At 44.3% G+C, this 21,819-nt stretch overlaps 1 protein-coding gene across 3 annotated transcripts in view; it reads right to left on the bottom strand.

Annotated features, from left to right (window-relative positions):
- Positions 1-11,462: 11,462 nt before the first annotated feature.
- Positions 11,463-21,819, bottom strand: part of LOC137513373 (small conductance calcium-activated potassium channel protein 2-like) — a 130,787-nt gene continuing 120,430 nt past the window's right edge. For all 3 annotated transcript variants that reach the window (XM_068234127.1, XM_068234129.1, XM_068234128.1), the window contains one exon: positions 11,463-13,652. In XM_068234127.1, the coding sequence (XP_068090228.1) occupies positions 13,368-13,652 (285 nt within the window). In that variant the 3' untranslated portion in view covers positions 11,463-13,367. The remainder of the gene's footprint in view (positions 13,653-21,819) is intronic.

Genomic DNA, 21,819 nt, shown 5'->3' with positions numbered 1-21,819 from the left:
TTACCCAGGGCTTCTAATGGTCCCCCGCAGACATTCTGTGTTGGCGCAGCCACTCACCGATGCTCCGGCCCCGCCTCCAGTTCACTTCTGGAATTTCTGACTTTAAAGTCAGAAAACCACTGCGCCTGCACGCCCATGTCTTCGCTCCCGCTGATGTCACCAGGAGTGTACTGCGCAGACACAGACCATACTGGGCCTGCGCTGTGCGCTCTTGATGACATCAGCGGGATCGAGGACACGGCAACGCAGGTGCAGTGGTTTTCAGACTTTAAAGTCTGAAATTCCAGAAGTGAACCGGAGGCGGGGCCGGAGCATTGGTGAGTGGCTGCGCCAACACAGGATGTCTGCGGGGGACCGTTAGAAGCCCCGGGTAAGTTCAACTCATTTTCCCCTGACCCCCCTACAGTATCCCTTTAAGACAATAAAACACATATGTTATTGTAGTATTTTATTCTAAATGTTTGAGATTCTTCTCTGCGTCTCCCATTTTCATCAGCAGTCTTTATTGCCTTTTTTAACCATCATGAGATCACAATATTAAATTAAAAACTAAAATATTTGGTCTCAAATACATTGGCAGCAAATGGCAGGCTTTTCTCAACTTTTTTGAAGCAAAGTTTCTAGCGGTGCTCATAACATCCTGGTACTATAGCGGTTAATGGGCTTACCAGGATGGCATGCATCATTACTATGATATACCTTCTGCCAGTAAAGCGATCAAGATTTTTTATCACGAGACTCCATGTCTTCTTTTCCAACAGATTATGAGCCACAAAATGACAAAAATAGTGAGTATATCTGACTCTTTAGCTGTATCTGAGATCCACCTCTTGAGCCTTTCAAGAGAACTGGTCATTTCTACTTCCACTTATAATTATACTGCCCAATCAGCTGCCACATAGTCAGGGCCAGATTTACCATAAGGTACTGTAGGCACGTGCCTACAGGCGCCTGATGATGGAAAGGCGGCTCACTCCTCTCCCCAAGTACCTCTCTTCTGCCTTCCCTAAGCAGAGTCCCGACTCCAAAGCATAAATGAGAGGTTACTCACCCTGCTCTTTGCATTCCAATGATTAGATCTCTGGCGGCATCTCAACTACTCAGCACTGAGGTTCCTTTAGCTACTTAGTACTTAGGGACACCTGTAGCTACCTATGACGGGCAAGGGGAGTAAGGGAGAAGTGACAGCTGGGCCAGCCAGCACACTTACGGTGTGGCTAGGCAGGGGTTTGTAGGTTCATGGAGGGTGAAGTCTAAGGTGCCAGAACATCTGTGCTTATAGGCTCCAGTGATGTAAATCCCGGCCTGCACATAGTCACTGTTTCTGTGAATTATGTCTGACTGCTTATAGTCCACCTCAAGATTTACTGTCCATCTAAGAAACTTGGACCCAGGTTTGTCGCCCCTTAATCATCAAGAGAATAATTAATCCTGTGCCTTTTTAACTTTTATTCTACAGCCTGCCATGAAAATACACTTTGTGCTTCATGCCTGCTGTCTTAAACCTTGCTTTTCAGATTTCGTTATTTGTAAAGCCTTTAACAATCTATCCTATCCTAGTGGATAAGTAAGAAGATTTTAGAGTTGAGGCTTTTCTTGATTCTGAAAATGTGCAGTTGGAATCCAATAGCTGGTCAAATGGAAGGACTATAGCTCTAAGGAAATTATGTGGGGACCAAAGAGCAATATTTTACCAGTGCTGGTTAAAGCTTAACATCAGGATCATCCTGCTAAGCTAGCCTGTAGGGCAGAGGTCCCCATCCCCTGGTCAGCGGCCTGGTACCGGCGTAAGCCATTTCGAGCCATTCTGCAGGCCTGGCCTCTCACTATAATTACATTCATCCAACAGCGCGTCATCAGGTGGTGAGTGAGAGGCCACACCCACAGACCGAAAAAAGATATACACTCCTTCCCAGTAATAAACCTCCAACATCAGCATGTTGTGCTGCTTTTTCCCCATCCTGCAGCTTATCAGTGTCCTATGCTGCCAATCCCTGTTTTCCACTTATCAGAGTATTTTGTTGCCATTCCACATCCTGCACTTTATCAGTGTCCTGTGGTGCCATTCTCCATCCTGCACTTATGTGTCCTGTACCTCATCCTTCTAGTCTGCCCCTTCCTGTGCTGCTATGTCTCCTCTTACCAACAAAGGACCATACACCCCCCCCCTCAATAATCCCTCCAAAAAACACCTTGTACTCTTAAGACCAGCACCCCTGACAAGACCAACTGCAACAGCACCCTCCGCCTGGTCCCCAGAAAAAAAAATTGCAATGGAGAGCAGTCCTCTAGATGAAAAAGGTGGGTGAACCCCTGCTCTAGGGGTAATCGAAGGATGCCCTTAATGGGGGACCATGTCATCCTTTTCCCTGGTGCGTTTTGGTATGCATATTATATATATGCAAACACACCACGTGTAGAGGTGACTGCAGACACTGCACAGTTGCTTAAACCCCTTCTAACAACTTGATGCTGTGACATCAAGCAGTCCCAGTCTGTGCTAGATACTCTGCTCATTTGCATTTTGAGCAAGTTCATTAAACAACTGTGATCTGCTACTCTTAAGATGCATACACACCTTTGACTGATGTCACCCATCAGGGATTGGGATCCAATCCCCTTGGGCTGCATCACTGGGCCAGCCTGTACCAATGCAGAACAAGCTGTGTAGCTGACACCTTCTGTTGCTATGCGGGGAGGGTTGCTTTGCAGAGAGACAACAGAGTGGCACGTACATGGAGTAACACAGTGGGCGGGGGAGCAACGTACACAAAGAAGTTGGCCATCACTAGACCAAGTTGATCCACCAGGTGGATTGCTTGTGGGCTGGTGGTCAGGGGTTACTGTACACATGCCTGACTATTGACTGAGGCAGTTCTTATCGGCCGCCTCAGCTGACTTAAGTCGTCTGTATACAAGGCTTAATGCAGACTTTGATCTAATCTGATTTTTGAAACTGTTTGTCTCTTGCCTTGGCATTGAGCAGCACTCCAAGCAGTCTGGGGTCTCAGTGTACTCGACTAGATGTCAAATGCTTTTCTGGATGCTTGCAGAAAAGCATTTGACTGACACGCCAGCAGATGCCCGTGTGAACCAAGCCTTAATCTTTGCTACTGATACTCATCCAAACTCATTGCTACCTGCCCAGCCCATCATACTTTTCTCTGGTAAATACAGGGGGCCCCTTAGACTGCATCCTGGTTCCTTTTCTGCTCCACCTGCTGGTTCCTTCCATAACACGGGTACTATGCCTGCCTGTTACGAAACTGAAAATAAGCCACTGATCTTGTTCTACTTTGCCATGATCCAACTATCCTGTTTCCTTTTTGAAAAAAAAAAGGTAGCAAACCATTTGTCCATTTTAAAGCAGTATATATTTGCAAAAAAATGTCATCAAATTTTATTGACCCATCCTTTATTGTTATGCTATTCAGGCCTTTTTTTGTTATGCTAATGAGCAGTGCCCATTTAGGTGTTAAAGGACACCTGCAGTCAGAGGGATATTGAGGCCTATATTTTTATTTCCTTTTTAAACAATGCAAACTGCCTGGCTGCCTTGCTAAAGGCTCATCATCAAGGCAACTATTCCACCCAACTATCGTCTAAACTTGCTTTGTTGGATGATAGTTGGGCTTGTGTACGCTGGACAAACTGACAAGACGTACAACTGATAACAAGCGGTGTGCCTGATCCAACCAGCGGATCAACCTGATAAACTATCGTGCAGGTTGGCCACGTGTATAGAAGTCGTTTGAGCGACTTGTCATTTTTAAATGCAGACATGTTGGTGCAGTATTTAAATGAATTGGTTGTTTAGTTGATCAGCGTGTGTCCATATTTGTCATGTAAACAAGTTGTGCGGCTGATCATGTTGTGCAGTTGGTCGTGAATTAAATTGCACGTGTATGCACGAGCCTTAATCCTCTGCCTTTTACCAATAGACCCTGAACAAGCATGCAAATCAGAGGTTTCTAACTGAAGTCAGACTGGATTAGCCACATTGGGCTTGATTCACTAAAGCATGCTAAAAATACAACATAACTGTGATCCAAGGGGACTGCATTTCTGTGGGCTTGAGAAGATGGCATATGGGTGGAGAGGGTGTCATAAGGTACGCCAGATATCAAAAAGGGAGACCCGGTGGATATATAGTATGGGATGTCTCCAACCTGGAGGACATAACATAGATTTGGATTTAAACTGTTTTCTTGTGGATAATTAGATGTGAGAACACTGTTGTAATTAAAGACAGACTGTTGTAATCAAAGCAATTAAAGATATGTTGAGGAATAAAGGTGAATATAGTAGGTCAAACAGTAGTGACCTGATAATAATGGTATTTGTCTAATAAAGATAGTGGATTGGATTCTAAGTGAAGAGTAGGCAAAACAAGCTATATGGAATGTGTAATGTACATGATATTTATGAACTTATTGATATATGCTGTTTTTCATCTTTTTAGTATTTTAATTGTTATTATTATTTTATACTGTAAACGGAATCTTCCTCTTTGCTATGCAGGCAGAGAATCTTAACAACGTAGTTGCGGCCAGGGGATCTCACATGAGTGCGATGTGCACTCATGCTGTATCCATTCAGCACCTTGACGGTAATGTGAGACCCAATAGGCGCACTGTGCATACGGCATGCTGGGAGCGTGACGTATAGAGTAATGCATTGGACTGGCCAATGGGGGCGCATTGGCGCAAAGGTAGCTGGGAGTTGTAGGCAGCAAATAGCCGCGCACTATCAGTTAGAATGGCAAATGGGTGCGCATCGGCGCAGGGATAGATGGGATGCTGGAGGTGGCCAATAGCCGCGTACTGAGATACAAATATCCTGGTGTGTGTCCACTCTCCGTGACCTTGATGAGTCGCAAGCGAGTTACGAAATCGATCGGGCGGAGGTGGACATACCAGGAAATGCAGAGCAACCCTAAAGCAGCGGTACTGCCTGAGGTGGACAGCTAGAAGGTGGTAGGAGCCAGTACACTTTACACCCGGCTTGGCAATGGGGGAGAGCCTGTGGAAAAACTCTGTGCCTAACTTAAAGTGAGGAAACTGTGAGTGTGTTTTTAAAATAAAAGTTTTTATAGCGGTAACAGTATTATGCTATGTGAGGTTTCTAGGCTTCCTGGACTTGTGCATGGTTGGCCTGTCTAACAGTGGCCAACACGTCTGGTGAGTCTGTTTACTATCGGGTGTTTAGGGTGAAGGTCACTATTGAAGTTGCAAGACACAGGAAAAGAGAATGTGGTTTTTAGAGACTAATGGAAATTGAAGGATGTGCGCTTAAAGTGGATCCGAGATTAACTTTTACTCATTGCATAATTGTGTCCCTTTCCTATAGTTTATAGGGCATTCCTCAAGCCAAATACTTTTTTGTTTTTGTTTTAACACTTTAATTCCCTATAAACTAAACAAGCCTCGCCCACAGCCCTCAGAGTGCAAAGGCACTTTCAGACAATAGCAAGGGCTTACAGGAGCTCAGTCTGGGCAGGAGGAGGGGGAGGTGTTACTAGCCATTGATTTCAAAGGCAGAACGGAGGAGGGAGAAGGAGAGGGAACTGAAGAAAGCTGATAGTATCTCCAGCCCTTAGCCTGTGACAATATGACAAAAAGAACATGGCTGCCCTCATTGTATCACAGGAATAAATAATCATACACTTTTTAAAGTATGAGTGTTTCATCTCGGATCCGCTTTAACATAAATATATTGATTCTGGAAAGACTTGCCTAAGTCTGGTGATAGCGCACTCTATGGGACACTTACAATTTATGTTTCCGCTATAGCACTTTGAAATGTTTTAAGGAAAGCGTGCTAAGTGTTAGCACGCCAGTGAAAAGCCCCTTAGCACATGCAAAGTGCCTTTGCATGCGCTAATATGCACGCAAAGTTTAGCGCTGCATGGTGCGCACGAAACATCGCACTGTTCGCGTTCAAAATAGCCTGATAAGCGTACTTTGCATGCGGCGTTTCACGCGCACCGGTGCAACATTTCGGGCGCACCAAATAGCACGCGATCAGTAATAGCTTTCCCTGTGCAAACTACTTAGCACTCTAGTTTGCACGTGCAAAGCTTTTAGGCGTGCTATGTTAGCATGCTTTAGTGAGTCAAGCTCATAGTCTCATGCTTGTTTCAGGTATGTACGTCATGCATGCACTACTGAAGCCAGAAAGATCAGCTGGACTGTCAGGCAATGGTTATTGTTTAAAAGGAAAATAAATACTCTCATTTCAGGTGTCCTTTAAGATTCCCTTTCTTTTTGAAACTAGCAGTTATACTTTATATAAGAATTCCATAAAGAATTGTATGCTAATAATAGCTCTGTGGTGCACACCTCCTGAATTGGTCACCACAGTCATCTGCCTGGTTTGCCTATGCCTAAAAACGTCCCTGCATAGAGGTGATCATTATTGATATATGCTGGATTGAAGAAGGTAATATGTAGAAGGTAATATTCTCTATTTACTTTTCCCGATAGTAGATAAAACTTGAAAGACAATATGATACAATTAAATTGGCTTTTATGAGTATTATATGAATGTATGATGCCGGGCATACACGGCTCGTTTTTTTTAATCAATCGAGCCGCTGATGGCTCGATTGATAATTTCCGACATGTCCGATTGCCCGGCCGATCGACTCCGCGCTCGATACCCGCGGGCAGGACAATGGAACAAAATAAGCGCAAGATAAGAAGCGCCCGCGGGGACGAGCAGGAATCGATCCGGGCGGCCACGGGGACGCGCCGGCATCGATTCCAGCGCACAAACAAGCCGTGTATGCCCGGCATAAAGCTCACATTTGGATGCTGTACAACTAGTGATTTGATTATCCACAGCAGCCACGTAGTTCCAAAGTGATAGGCCAATGAATAATAAGTGTGCCTCTTATGCAGGGACAGTGTCAGCCAGGCCATGCTGGGCAGTGACATGTCATTGTGTTATGTCACTAGTTCTTTGGGTGAGTGGGATAAGGAAGAGGTGAAAGGAGTGCTAGAAGATGCTGGATAGTGGCATATAGTATTTTACTGGGAATGTGTAGTGTTGGTGTGGGTAGTGGTGTCGTATACCACTTCACTCTGGGTATGCCTCTTTTGCCACCGTCTTAATAAAAGATCAAGATTATTATGAATTTTACTTACTGTGTCCATTTTTCTCTGCTGTGATAGAAATATGTACCTGTTTTATTACTGGGGACATGGTCTGTGCATTTTTGCATATGCACTACCTGACTGTTACTTTGTCATAAGTGGTTCCCTTCTTTGATTGTGGAGGTTTTCCAGATCACTCAAGTTCTCGAACCTTTGTAGACCAAGCACTATTATCACGCATTGCTGGGAGCACCCGGGTTAACAGGAACCAAAAGCTGCCATAATCCATCAGTTTTTGGTGAAGATGGCCTGTAACATAAAGCCTAAGTTCACTCTCCTGGATTTTTCATTGTTAGGTACGGTGAATATGGGACTTTGCAATTACCCACACAATTTTCATATTTTTTATAGTTGTTTTTTGAAAGAAATTGCCGTTGAAAAGCTAGTCACATGATCTACAGACAGTGGCATAGGTAAGAAGCTTGGGGCCGCAGTGCAAGCACTTTATTGATATGGAGCACCAATACCTACCAAAGACAGCTGCAGTTTCATAGTGGTGTATTTAACTACCTACAGACCGCCCCATGCCAATGGGAGTGGCCACGTCGGCAGTCTCAGGACCACCTAACGGCATTTGGCGTCAGGTCCTGGGGCCGGCTACTGCAGGAGATCGTGCGCAGGCTTTATCGATAAAACATTCAACAAATATATAACACCTTAGTGAATTCAAAATAAGATTTTACCCATGTGGTAAATTGTCATATGTTTGATAAAGTGTTTGATAAAGCTTAGTGAATTGAGGCCAATATGGACTTGATTCACAAAATCGTGCTAACTGTTAGCACGCCAGTGAAAAGCTGCTTATCACGTGCAAACTGCCTCTTTGTGTGCTAATGCGCGCCTAATAGTTTGCGCGCGTAAAGTTTTATGCGGCCACAAAACCCTATGCGACTTTGCGCACGGGACTTCGCGCACGAGTTTATTCCTCAAAACGGTGCTAACCTACTTAGTGCAATGGTTATCACGCCCAAAAGTCTTTAGGAGTGCTAACTAGGTTAGCACCGCTTTGTGAATCAAGCCCAATGTGCAAAGACTGATATATATCGAAATATGTATGTGCTTCATATTGGTGTGTAATGTAGCAAAGTTACATAGCTTCAAACAAACAGAGCACAGGAAGCCATAAAAAGTCTCCAAGAGAGTTTATTTCTTTTTTCTAGACATGTGGCATTCTGTTATTTTCTAGAAAAATGGATATAGATTCTAAGTATCCTTTATGTCCTTTAAAATAAAAACCTAGAAATTAGATATTACTAGTGTGAGCTGGGTACCTAACATTACCAACCCTTCCTAAAATGCAGGGGGTATTTTAACCTCTTCAGTGCTGGATGGTCACTACACATTTTGGAATTAACTGATCATTGATTTCTCACCATGAGTATCCCTGCTTTGGAGTGAGTTGGAAGCTGACTGTATTCTAGAAATAAGTCAGTGCCCTCTATGGAATTGTGTCATACAGAACATGCTTACCCAGTATACCTGGTTTCATCCATGGAAAACTGAACGTTTATATAGCAGCAGCAGCAGCAGCAGCAGCATTCTCCCTCTAGTGTTGCTGATGGACAGATGGAGTACATGGCATCATGCATTACTGAACTGAACCAACAAAGATTTTCACATTACTACTTCAGCTGTAATTTATCAGACTGTCCATGGGCCTGCCAGTTTAATGTTTAAGAGAGTACTAGGTCCAGTTAAAGGCATCATGCTGAATAGCCCATCTTCCAACGTGCAGACTATACATATTGATTAAAAAGTGGGTGAATTTTCCAAGCTTCTCAGATGTGTCATGTTTAGTCCTTTTATCTGGCATAAAGTTCTTCATTTATATGGCTCAACTAACATGAACATATAAATCCTGTATGTCTAGTCTCACAGTACACTTTTCAAGGTGGTCTTTTCTTTGCCATTGCCTTCTGCACTAAAGGCTGCTGCCATGTCCAAACATTTACTACTGGCGTGCACTGTAAATTCTAGTGTAAAATAAATGATAATCTATCGTCAATTTCATCTGACTAATGCATAACCTCATTAACCCATCACATACAATATTTCATAATGGCCAATGCAGAATGCAGTAGCAGAATGCTTGGAAAGACTGCAATGGCTTCTAATGGGGCATCACAGAGCCCTGACCTGTTCTATGGGTGCAATAGGGAATACCTGGGCAAGGTATTAGGTGGAGATGGTATTCAGATATGATTGGCTGCTTTTTTGATAGTTGTCTGCAAGAGGGTCAGATGTGGAAGCAATGTAGATATATGCAGCAAACTGTATATATGAAGACGAAAAAAATGACAAGCTTCCGGAAATAGAATTTTGATTCCAGAATATACAATTGGGCTGTGTTGATTAAAGGAAACACTAGCTTTAATATGTGAGATAAATGTTTCAAAGGGTGTCCAAGGCCAAGATTAACTGCTGTGATCTCACTGTCAAAGGGCAATTGTGATTGGAAGATGAAGGAAAAACATTCGGAATGGCACAGTTTTAACAATTTTAAATTGAAAATTGTTGTACACTCAGTTTAATGGATGTTCCAGTGTATTAATTAATGCATTTGAACAATCATTCTTCCTTCCAATATTGTGCCAACATAATCATACCATTGGCTGTCCAATTCTCCTTGTTTAGCTATACGTTCACGCTTAAAGGGACCCTGAGCAAACCCTTAAAACGAAAAGCTGCACATACCTGGGGCTTCCTCCAGCCCCCGTAGCCCGCGAGGTCCTGTGGCGTCCGCCAGGGTCCTTTCCTGGTCCCGCTGGTGGCTGTTAGCCTGGCGACTTCAGGAGAAGTCATGCGCAACTGTGCATGTGCTGCCCGTCCGTGCATCTGGCTCAATTACTTATGCATTGCCGTATTTCTCTTGTGCAGTTCAGTTTTTCGAGAACTGCGCATGCACAGGAGGCTTACGGCAATGCTGGGCGTGCGAACGGGCCGCACATGCGCAGTTGCGCACAACTTCCCCCAAAGTCTCCAGGCTAACGGGGCCGCCAGTGAGACCATGGACGGGACCCAGAGGACGCCAAGGGACCTCGCAGGCTACAGGGGCTGGAGCAAGCCCCAGGTAAGTGCAAATTTTCATTTTAAGGGTCTGTTCGGGGACCCTTTAATGCACCAGTATATCTTAAATGACAAACTACAGTACCAGGTTTCATTGTTTTATTACCAGATGAAATCCAGTTTCTCAGCCCATCCCCTATGGGGAAGAAACATGTCACCATATGAATGTTTGGCATGGGGATCTGTTTTGTTAATTGAAAGCTGAGAATGGCTTTAAAGTAAAACTATCATGTATGAAATAGAGAGCTCCATTGATAACTTATTTGGATGAACATTTAAGTTTGTTGGTTGTCATGCTTAATCCCATTGCTTCATTTTTTACTGAGTCACTGACCTAGAAAACATATGCAAACCGAGAAATTTGACATGCATACAGTTCAACCATTGGGTTTGTTTCAACTCCCTCCTGTGAATGAAGGAAGTCTAGTCTGCAGTCATACATTCTTACTGTTATAACAAGCCACTTAAAGGGCAACTGAACTGGGAAGAACGTGGAGGCTGCCATATTTATTTCCTTTTAAACAATACCGGTTGCCTGGCAGCCCTGCTGGTCTATTTGGCTGCAGTATGTGCGAGTAACTCTAGTAACAAGCATGCAGCTAATCTTGTCAGCTCTGACATTAATGTCAGAAACACCTCATATGCTGCATGCTTGTTCAGGGGCTATGACTAAAAGTATTAGCGGCAGAGGATTAGCAGGACAGCCAGGCAAATGGTATTGCTTAAAAGGAAACAAATATGGCAGCCTCCATATCCCTCTCGCTTCAGTTTTCCTTTAAGTCTTCCCTGGCATAATTCCATAATGTTAGGACTTATCCTCACTGACCAAATCTAGTATTTCTAACCCAAGAAGGAAGGTGGATGCAAACACATTCTGTCCAAATTCCCTCTACCATGTCTAAAAGCTGGAAGATAAGATTAGGCCTTTTTTGTTATCATTGAGAAGCCAGACATTAGTAGGTCCAAGTAGTTAGAACACTTGGATTATGTCAAGGAAAAATCAGTGTGATTATAATGCTAGGTACACACCATACAATTTTCTGTTACATTTACCTGCCAGATCAATTAATACCAACATGTCCAATCTGAATTTCGATTGAAAAAACGATCGATTGAAAAACAATTTAAAAAGCCAACGGAAAATCAAATAATTGGTTTTTCAATCGATTTTCATTCAGTTGTATGAAAATCGATAAAAAAATGAAAGAAAAATTATCAGAAAATCGAAAAATTGTTCGAAATTCAGATTGGACATGTTGAGAAAAAAATCGATCTGGCAGAGCAAGGCTAATCTTTAAAAGGCTAAATGTACTATAAGTGCACTTACCCTTCGAATAGTGAAGTCAAAGAATGATTTTGTGTAGTGATGAGCAAACATTTTCTAACGTGCTAATTAGCGTCTCCTGAGAGGTGGAAGTTGAGCCTAGTAAACCTCTGAATAATTAACACAGCTGCTTGTTACATGAATCACTTGGTAAAAGCTTTGAGTTGCTAATCTCAACTTTTGTCTCCAGTCCTGGCTGGGTTTAAAGGTTTAAACACCTGAAGTAAAAATACAATTATGAAATAACTACTTTTATATATTTTACTAATGAAACATAGAACATTAGTAACTTTGAACAGAGTCTTATATTTTTATTTTCAGTTTCAGTAAGAGCTTCATTTTTAAGATTGGCTTCTAAACAGCTGCCATTACTGCATCATATAAACTCTGCTTGCTTGAGCTGCAAGACAAATCAAAATAATGAACTTTTGAACTTTCCAGCTATAAAACGTTATCATCAATCTTATCTCAGTCAGATAAGAGGCTTTTGCCTTCTATTTACTTTTCAGGAAACAGGGCTCAATCCAAGAACCTGTTCAACAAGTTAATTTGCATAGATAAAAACTCTAGTTTTTTAACACTTGCTGTACAGGAAAACTGAAAAGGGCTTTGGTAGTACATTTGTCACATTATGACACTTCAGGTACCCTTTAATAAGCATACTAGGAGAATTTAGATTGCTCACACTAAACAAGTCATCCAGTGATCTAGCAACTTTAAAAAAGTTAACAATGGCAGCTCGCATATTTCCATCATGATAACTTCACTTTAAAATAAATTGTCTACATTCCACAGATTCCTTGTAATTGGAACCGGCCCTCCAGGGTAAATTTAAGGTAGATGTCTTCAGTGCAACAGAAGAATATAAATATGCCTACATATTCTATCTTTTTGGATTCTTTAACGAACCAGTTGCTAATCTCATACACAGTTCACATAACCCCTTTATAATAACCATTGCCACCCTGTGGGGCAGTGACACCAGCGTACTACATATTACACCACTTCAGAAACAAAAAAAAGTTAAAAAAATACAGAGTTTTGCTTTCTTGGTTTAGTACACTCCTATATATATATAAATATATATGGATATATTTATATACACATATTCATATATGTAAACACACACACGTACGTTTGAGACCAATGAATGGTCCACTTACAACTCAACCCCTTCATGCCAGATGAAAGTTACTATTCTCTCTGACAATAACAAGGTTACATGCAGTCCCATCTCATTCATATGTGGCTCTTTAAAATATATACTATGTTAATCGCCTTCATTCTTATTTATATACCTATATACAAACACAGTTTTCTTTTTTTGGCAGGGGTTATTAAAAAAATATGTCTGACTGCCTATCAGTTTTTTTTTTTAAACATGAAGCTGGAAGCCTCAGGGCAGAGGTGTTTATTGTACTTATAACAAAACATATGGCAGACAGCCTTTAAAACCTACTTTAAGCAAAATAAATACAATTTGGGGATTTTGTTAGCAGACTGATTTAGAAATCTATCTAGACTGGACTATACCCCATCACTGCGCAGGATCGTCCTGTGACAGAGAGAGGGATAATCGCGCCATGCGCGTACTCGCGTGTGCGTGTTTACACAAACATTTTTATTTTTATTTTTTTCATTTTTGATAGAACTTTCACTCCAGCATTTTCAAAGAACCCTCAGGGGTTAACAAATATCCAAGGCTTTTAAGAAAAAAAGCTGACATAATTAAACCACATAGTGGCTAAGGATAAAAGGTGAGCTCGTTAGCTGTTCACTCCACCACTCCCACCCTGGATTCCGTCTGTCCTCTTCCCTCCTCAGCCGCTGTCTGAAGAGGTGTGAGGGGCAGTGGAAGGAGAGGTACGTCTCCGTGGGGGGCTCCATGAATTGTCTGAGCTGTTGGAAGGGGGGAAAGGCCTGTGGGACCGCAGAAGGAAGAGTTCTCCCTGCTCTCGGAGCAGGGCCTGAGCTATAAGCCCCGGAAGAGCATGGAGAGTGTCATTCAGGGAGTCAATCTTGGTCTCTAAGGTCACAATTCTCTTCTCAAGGTCATCATTTCGTTCTTGCAAGTCAGACATGAGGTCATACATGACGTTCTGTGTCTATGGAGAAAGTTAAGGGGAAAAGACAGTAATGTTGTATTGCATAATATTCCACAAACAAAACATTTCAATGCCTCCACAACTTGGAAGCAATACTATCATCTTTAACACATTAGAATACATCATATTCATTCTGAATGTATCAGGATGGACACAAGTATTTTGCAAGACTTTACTTCACCTTGAAGGAATGTAATTGACAAGATCAATATCAATGTATGACTAATGCAAGGTTATCTTCACACACAGCCTTAAACAGGAACTCCAGCCTAAACAAACATACTGTCATTAAAGGCGCACTACATTACAGAGTAAAATAAGCCATAAATTACTTTTCTCCCATGTTGCTGTCACTTACAGTAGGTAGTAGAAATCTAACGGAAGTGTCAGATTTTGGACTAGTCCATCTCTTCATAGGGGATTCTCAGCAAGGCTTTTATTCTTTATAAAGGTATTCCCCAAAAAGGATTTAAACAATGATGCTGGCCAGTTTCCGTGCTCGCTACACAGTTTTTTGACACTTGGACAGAGCAACTGCCATTCACTAAGTGCTTTTGAAAATAAATATATCCCTGAGAATCCCCTATTAAGAGATGGACTAGTCCAAAACCTGTCACTTCTGTCAGATTTCTACAACCTACTGTAAGTGACAGCAACATAGGAGAAAAGTAATTTATGCCTCATTTTACTCTGGAAAAAAATGTACTTCTTATTTGCACATGTTTGCACATATTTTCAATTTTACAGTTTTTCAGTGTAGTGCCCCTTTAACCTCCCCGGCGTTCTATTGAGATCGCCAGGGAGGCTGCGGGAGGGTTTTTTTTTAATTAAAAAAAAACTATTTCATGCAGCCAACTGAAAGTTGGCTGCATGAAAGCCCACTAGAGGGCGCTCCGGAGGCGTTCTTCCGATCGCCTCCGGCGCCCAGAATAAACAAGGAAGACCGCAATGAGCGGCCTTCCTTGTTTTGCTTAGATCGTCGCCATAGCGACGAGCGGAGTGACGTCATGGACGTCAACCGACGTCCTGACGTCAGCCGCCTCCGATCTAGCCCTTAGCGCTGGCCGGAACTTTTTGTTCCGGCTACGCTGGGCTCAGGCGGCTGGGGGGACCCTCTTTCACCGCTGCTCGCGGCGGATCGCCGCAGAGCGGCGGCGATCAGGCAGCACATGCGGCTGGCAAAGTGCCGGCTGCGTGTGCTGCTTTTTATTTGAAGAAAATCGGCCCAGCAGGGCCTGAGCGGCAGCCTCCGGCGGTGATGGACGAGCTGAGCTCGTCCATACCGCTCAGGAGGTTAAGTTACATTAGTTATCCTAATTAAAACAGATAGGTATTATAATCTCGTACCCACGCTGTTTTAAAAGAACAGGCAAATGTTTGATTTCATGAGGGCAGCCATCTTTTTGGTTGAAAGGAGGTGACAGGGGAGCATGAGACACAGTTCCAACTGTCCTGTGTGCTAATCACCCATCCCAGTTGCTAGGCAATGTGAATAACAACATAGGAAATCCCATCATTCTTTGCACAGCATCAGGGAAAAAAAAGCCCAGGCAGTTTTCTTTGATGGGTGGAGCTTAGCTAAAAATGCAGCTAAAAATTATGCTTTGGTAAGAAAAACAAAGTTCTGATGCTGTGAAACTGTTAAAGAAACACCAAGCCTTTTCAGTTCTGCTGAGTAGATTTTTATTTCGGAGGTTCACTTTACAGCTAATATCTCCTTATTATTGATAGATGTTCTGAAGACATCCTCTCCTGAAACTTATGAGAAGATATGAACAATTTATTTTGCAGACATTCTCCTCTGGGCTGTAGAATTGGAGTTGTGGAGTAGTTATTGGGTATCTGAGTCTGAGTGGCAAAAAAGGTTTCTGACTCTGGCTCCTGATATATTAGTCTTATTTCAGAGATAACAGTCAAAATAAAGCCCAGTCCGTAGGTGTTTCATCAGTCTGAAGTTTAGATCTGTTATTATGCAACCTGAGGTTTATACATAATTTTAATGTAGATTATGGTACATTACAAAAAGTGTTTTCAGTTTTAATGATCATTTGAAAGAAACATGAGGTGTTATCCATTGCTTGCAAACCTGGTTCTGTACATGAAGAATGAGTAATAAAGGAAGATTAAGCTCACGTCCTTTGCAGATTAACGTTTAACTGTACTATGCTCTCAGATGTACCCAGATTTGGATAGATAAAGGCAACATAGGCCCTTGCTTAGTAGTGTTGATTTAATTTGCCTCAGTTAAGTTTGGATTTAGTTTGAATGACTTCGGGCCATGTGCAATTCACTTTTTCTCCTGAGTTCTCTCCTAGGAGAAAAAATTTCATCTTCGATGTAAAATACATTTTTAGCATACAATAGATTAAAAGGTACTGTCAAAATATTTTTGAGTACTTGTTTGCTTGCTGGTTGTTTAAAATACATTTTATTTACAATTTGTGAAAATATCCCCCAGGAGAACACTGCGGTTAAAAACTGATTGCATATGGCCCTTAGTCATTCAAACTAAATCCAAACTTAACTGAGGCAAATTAAATCAACACTACTAAGCAAGGGCCTATGTTGCCTTCATCGATCCAACCCTGGGTACATCTGAAAGCATAGTACAGTTAGACATTAATTTGCAAAGGATGTGAGCTTAATCTTCCTTTATTACTCATTCTTCATGCACAGAACCAGAGTAGAGCTGCGCAGCCGCACTCGCATCTATGCGGACTGCACAGCCGCGGCATACCTGTGGCATGAGAGCCCGACCCACACGGTGGGGTCGGGAGCTGACCGGGGGTCTGGCAAAGAGCTGGGGACCCGGCGGCATGGATGACGTCCTCCGTGCATACAGAATAAAGACAGGTACTGAACGTTTTTTCTTACAATTGTCACCTTGTAAGTCCTTCAAATAGACACCTAAATGCTGATACCCAAGTGGTTAATGTTTAGAATTCTTCGGCTCAGCTCAAATCTGGGGGAGGAGGCATGTATAGACAGCAGTTCTCATGCCCACCACTCACCCCGTTCTTCTCTGTCTCCCTCCGCTGGTTCCCAAATGCACCCCAAACCTAGTCCTAGGTCTGCCAGGGCAAGCACAAGCGTGCAGGCGCTATACCTGCGGCGCATGTCCTTGATATAGCTTCCGTGGCATTAACAACATACTGATTCATGTTGGCAGTTACAGTCTTGGAAAGCCAATAAGGTTCAACTTCCTAGACAGTAGTTCTTTACTTGTTTGTTCAGGCTCTTCAGACAGTGGCTGGGGAGGGAAGAGGACAGACGGAATTCAGGGTGGGAGTGGTGGAGTGAAGAGCTAACAAGCTCATCTTTTATCCTTAGCCTCAACGTGGTTTAATTATGTCCGTTTTTTTTCTTAAAAGCTTTAACACATGTGCGCTACGTCACAACTCGTAGTGCACATGCGCAGAGTGCTTCAACCACGGGAGCGCAATCAAGGATGCGTGCCACCAGGCTAGTGCCTGTGCACTAGTTCACGACCTGAGAGACACAGAAGTAGGTACGGAGGGCATTAACGAGACAGGAGAGGGGGGCAGAGAAGAACGGGAGTGCTAGGCATGAGGATTGCTGCTTGTACATGCCTGCTTCACCTGTTTTTACAATATGATTCTCCTCAGGTATCCTATAAGTGGGGTAATGAATTCTTGCAGTTCCTTTAACAAAATAAAAAAGACACTATGATATATGCTTAGCTACATATTTTAGACTCCAACTTTAACAGCATACTTATTAATGTTGGCAGTTACAGTCTTGGAAAGCCAATAGGGTTCAACGTCCCGTAGTCTACTTTAGTTTAGTTTGTTTTAGTTTGTTTCCAGAAGCAGACACTATCTTCATAAAAATAAAAAAAAAATGCATGCTGAGCCTTGGCAGTGATAAAACTTCTTGTATGTTGTACCTATTCAATCAAAATGGAAAATGCACTGGTATATTAAAAATAGAGGAGTCGGAATTGGAGGTACCATAAACTGTGGGTGGATTTAGAGCCCAAGGTTCTATGTACTGACTCCACAGCCCTGATTGACTCATAAAAAATCATGAAGAAGTGTGATCGGTCTGCTCAGGTGATTTATATTTAAGTCTTTGATTGGCATTTCATTGGCACGTGACAACGGCCCTGATTTAGTAAACTTTTCTCCTTCATTTGCACACAGGAAATGTTTTTGTACTTATGTATATAATACATTTTCAAACCCCAGCAAGCAATTTAAAATAGTCAAAACTAAGTTGTGCAAAATTACAGTAAGTTTGACATTAGACTCCTTACCTACATTTTAGTATTTTTTTTAACTTGATAAAAGCTGAAAATGCATTTTGAAGAGTAGAGGAAAAAAGGTATTCTGTGAGAAAATTCGGAGAAAAGTTTATACCTCTACTTTAAGCTAAAACCGGAAGCAGAAATGAGACATGATAACAGAACTGCGGATAGCCAGAGACGTACAAATTAAATACATTTATCACAGCTTTTCCATGAATTCTCTCTGAGGAAAAAGAATTTATGTGGAATAAAATGATTATGTACTTATGAGTATGTTAGTCATAAATTCAGCTCTCTGAATTTGAGTTTGAATCCCAGAGACTGCGAAACACGGAACTGTGAGATCCAAGGCTTCATTCAAATTTCTCAAGTTCTGTGACCAGGCTACTAAATCTAGCTGATTTTTGACAGTATTAAACTTGGATTAAACGTGTATAGAGTGGGATTGTAGTCAGTCGTCAAGTTTCCTGGACAGCATTGGTCACTGGTTTTCAGAATTGACTTTTTGAAACCTGAACAAAACATTGTCCTCTACCCTCAAATTAGTGTTTTTATCATACAACAGGAATTTTCAGCATTTTGTGAGCTTCTCTTTCTTTAATTCTGTACAGTAATACACTTGCAAGACACTCCTTGAGTCCACAGACAACAATCAATTCAAGCATGAATAATGTATGTTCTTAAGTGAAAGCTATTCATCTCTTGCTATACCTCTAATTAAAATACTGTGCTGTTTCAGAAAATGATAGATAAAATAGCAGCCATGGCGGGTTTTCTATTCCACATTGCCAGGAAAGATCAGGCACCTGTAGCATTCCAAGAAACACCCTGCACGATACAGATCTGCCAGGAGATAGGGTATGCCAAAGCGGTACTACCATCACAGTGTCAGAAGGGGGAGGAGCAGGGTTTATTTCCTTGAAACTCTGCATAGATTACAGAATACACAGATAGCTCATGGTGACCCAGAACCATATAGGGGCTAAACAAGACTGAAAAGCCCTCTTACTAAAAAAGCAACACTGAGTATACGTTGCCTTCTTACAAAATAAGGTATGTGAATAATTCATCTTAAAGTGAGCAACTGTGGTTTCTTATGATGCATGACTCCGTAATATGCATTATCTCTTTATGCCCTGAAAACAAGGCTGCACATTCAGAACTGCTTGTGTATAGCAAGTCTACAGCTCTATATACTGTTATCTACTATACAGTTTAACCCAAACCAGTAATTGTGTAATAGTCACCAAAATGGAGAAGATTGTGTGGGTTATTTTTGGCACTCTGCATTTGTGCCAGTAAAGGAAAATGACCAGCAGGCAACTGTACAGTTTTGTGGTTTCTTGGCACATGCATGGCAGGCAACATACCAGTGGGAAATCACTTATCATACGGGAATGATTAATACAAATTTACAGACAATGCAGTATATGCAATAAACTGCGATAAGCAGAATTACATGCACAACGTCTTACCATACAATGAGTAGAGCAGAATGCAATACATTATATGCAATGCATTACGCTCTACTCATCGTGAGGTAAGCCTTTACGCATTTATTTTACTGCTTACCGCAGTTTATTGCATACACCCCAATGTGTTATGAACAGCTGGTGCTGAACCAGTGAACACCAGCAGGGGGCTGATCTTCATCCTCAGCCAGCCTGCAGTACTTTACTTCAACTGCGGATGATGGTGCCTGATGTATGACTTATTCTAGACTTCCACCTTATCCATGTGCCCAGTCTTCAGTAAACTCTTTTGCTGTAAAAGTGGTGTATGCAGGGCCGTATCTATTAAGAGGCACCCGTGGGCCATAGTTCATTTATTCATATTTTGTTTATTTTTATTTTTTCATTTTAAATTTCGTATAAAAATTTTTTTTTGGGGGGGGGGGGGGGGGGTGGGGCGGCGGAGAGCGCACCTACAGATGGAGGGGAACTCGCTCACCCCCGACCTCCAGCAGAGTGGCAGCGGCCGGCCAGGACGTGATCCTGAACTCTGCATGCTGCCGCCTGGTCTAGTGACGTTACTAGACCAGGCGGCATGCAGAGTTCAGGATCACGTCCTGACCAACCGCTGCCACTCTGCTGGAGGTCGGGGGTGACTCGGGAAAAGCCCGGGACACATGCGAAGGAGCCGCTGGAGCCCAGCTACCCAGCCAGCCAGCCCGCATGCCCAGCCAGGTACCCAGCCAGCCCGCATGCCCAGCCAGGTACCCAGCCCCCCCGCATGTCCAGCCAGGTATCCAGCCAGCCCGCTGCCCACATGCCCAGCCAGGTGCCCAGCCAGCCTGCTGCCCGCATGCCCAGCCAGGTACCCAGCCAGCCCGCATGCCCAGCCAGGTACCCAGCCAGCCCGCATGCCCAGCCAGGTACCCAGCCAGCCCACATGCCCAGCCAGGTACCCAGCCAGCCCGCATGCCCAGCCAGGTACCCAGCCCCCCCGTATGTCCAGCCAGGTATCCAGCCAGCCTGCATGCCCAGCCAGGTACCCAGCCAGCCCATTGCCAGCATGCCCAGCCAGGTACCCAGCCAGCCCGCATGCCCAACCAGGTAACCGGCCAACCCGCATGCCCAGCCAGGTACCCAGCCCACTGCCCGCATGCCCAGCCAGGTACCCAGCCAGCCCGCTGCCCAGCCAGCCCGCATGCCCAGCCAGGTACACAGCCAGCTTGCATGCCCAGCCAGGTACCCAGCCAGCCCGCATGCCCAGCCAGGTACCCAGCCAGCCCGCATGCCCAGCCAGGTACCCAGCCAGCCCGCATGCCCAGCCAGGTACCCAGCCAGCCTGCATGCCCAGCCAGGTACCCAGCCAGCCCGCATGCCCAGCCAGGTACCCAGCCAGCCCGCATGCCCAGCCAGCCCGCATGCCCAGCCAGGTACCCAGCCAGCCCATTGCCAGCATGCCCAGCCAGGTACCCAGCCAGCCCGCATGCCCAACCAGGTACCCAGCCAGCCCGCATGCCCAGCCAGGTACCCAGCCTACTGCCCGCATGCCCAGCCAGGTACCCAGCCAGCCCGCTGCCCAGCCAGCCCGCATGCCCAGCCAGGTACCCAGCCAGCCTGCATGCCCAGCCAGGTACCCAGCCAGCCCGCATGCCCAGCCAGGTACCCAGCCAGCCCGCATGCCCAGCCAGGTACCCAGCCAGCCCGCATGCCCAGCCAGGTACCCAGCCAGCCCGCATGCCCAGCCAGGTAGCCAGCCAGCCCGCATACACAGCCAGGTACCCAGCCAGCCCGCATGCCCAGCCAGGTACCCAGCCAGCCGCATGCCCAGTCAGGTAACCAGCCTGCCCACTGCCCGCTTGCCCAGCCACCCAGCCTGCCTTCTCGACCAGCCAGGTACCCAGCCTGCCCACTGCCCGCTCGCCCAGCCAGGTACCCAGCCAGCCCACTGCCTGCTCACCCAGCCAGCCCACTGCCTACTCGCCCAGCCACCCAGCCTGCACGCTCGCCCAGCCAGGTACCCAGCCCACTGCCCGCTTGCCCAGCCAGGTACCCAGCCAGCCCGCATGCCCAGCAGGTACTAAGCCAGCCCACTGCTTGCTCACTCAGCTACCCAGCCAGCCCACTGCCTGCTCGCCCAGCCAGGTACTCAGCCAGCCCACTGGTGTTATGCTGCCCATTGTGTGATTTACTGCTGAAATGCTGCCCACATTGTGATTATTTTTTGCTGAAATGTTGCACTCATTGCGATTATTTTATGGTGAAATGCTGCTCACATTGCGACTATATTATGGTGAAACATTGCTGCATTTATGATTATTTTATGGGGAAACGCTGCCCCATTATGATTATTTGGCACCTATGGGGGGGCGGGGGCCCATCCAAATTTTCACAAGGGGGCTTAGTGATTTGTAGTTACGCCCCTGACTACTACCTAAACTGGGGATACCTA

The sequence above is a fragment of the Hyperolius riggenbachi genome, chromosome 1, assembly GCF_040937935.1.
Source record: "Hyperolius riggenbachi isolate aHypRig1 chromosome 1, aHypRig1.pri, whole genome shotgun sequence".
Classification (NCBI taxonomy): Eukaryota; Metazoa; Chordata; class Amphibia; order Anura; family Hyperoliidae; genus Hyperolius; species Hyperolius riggenbachi.
Note: the sequence above shows the minus strand (reverse complement) of the source record. Positions and strands in the feature narration are given on the sequence as shown.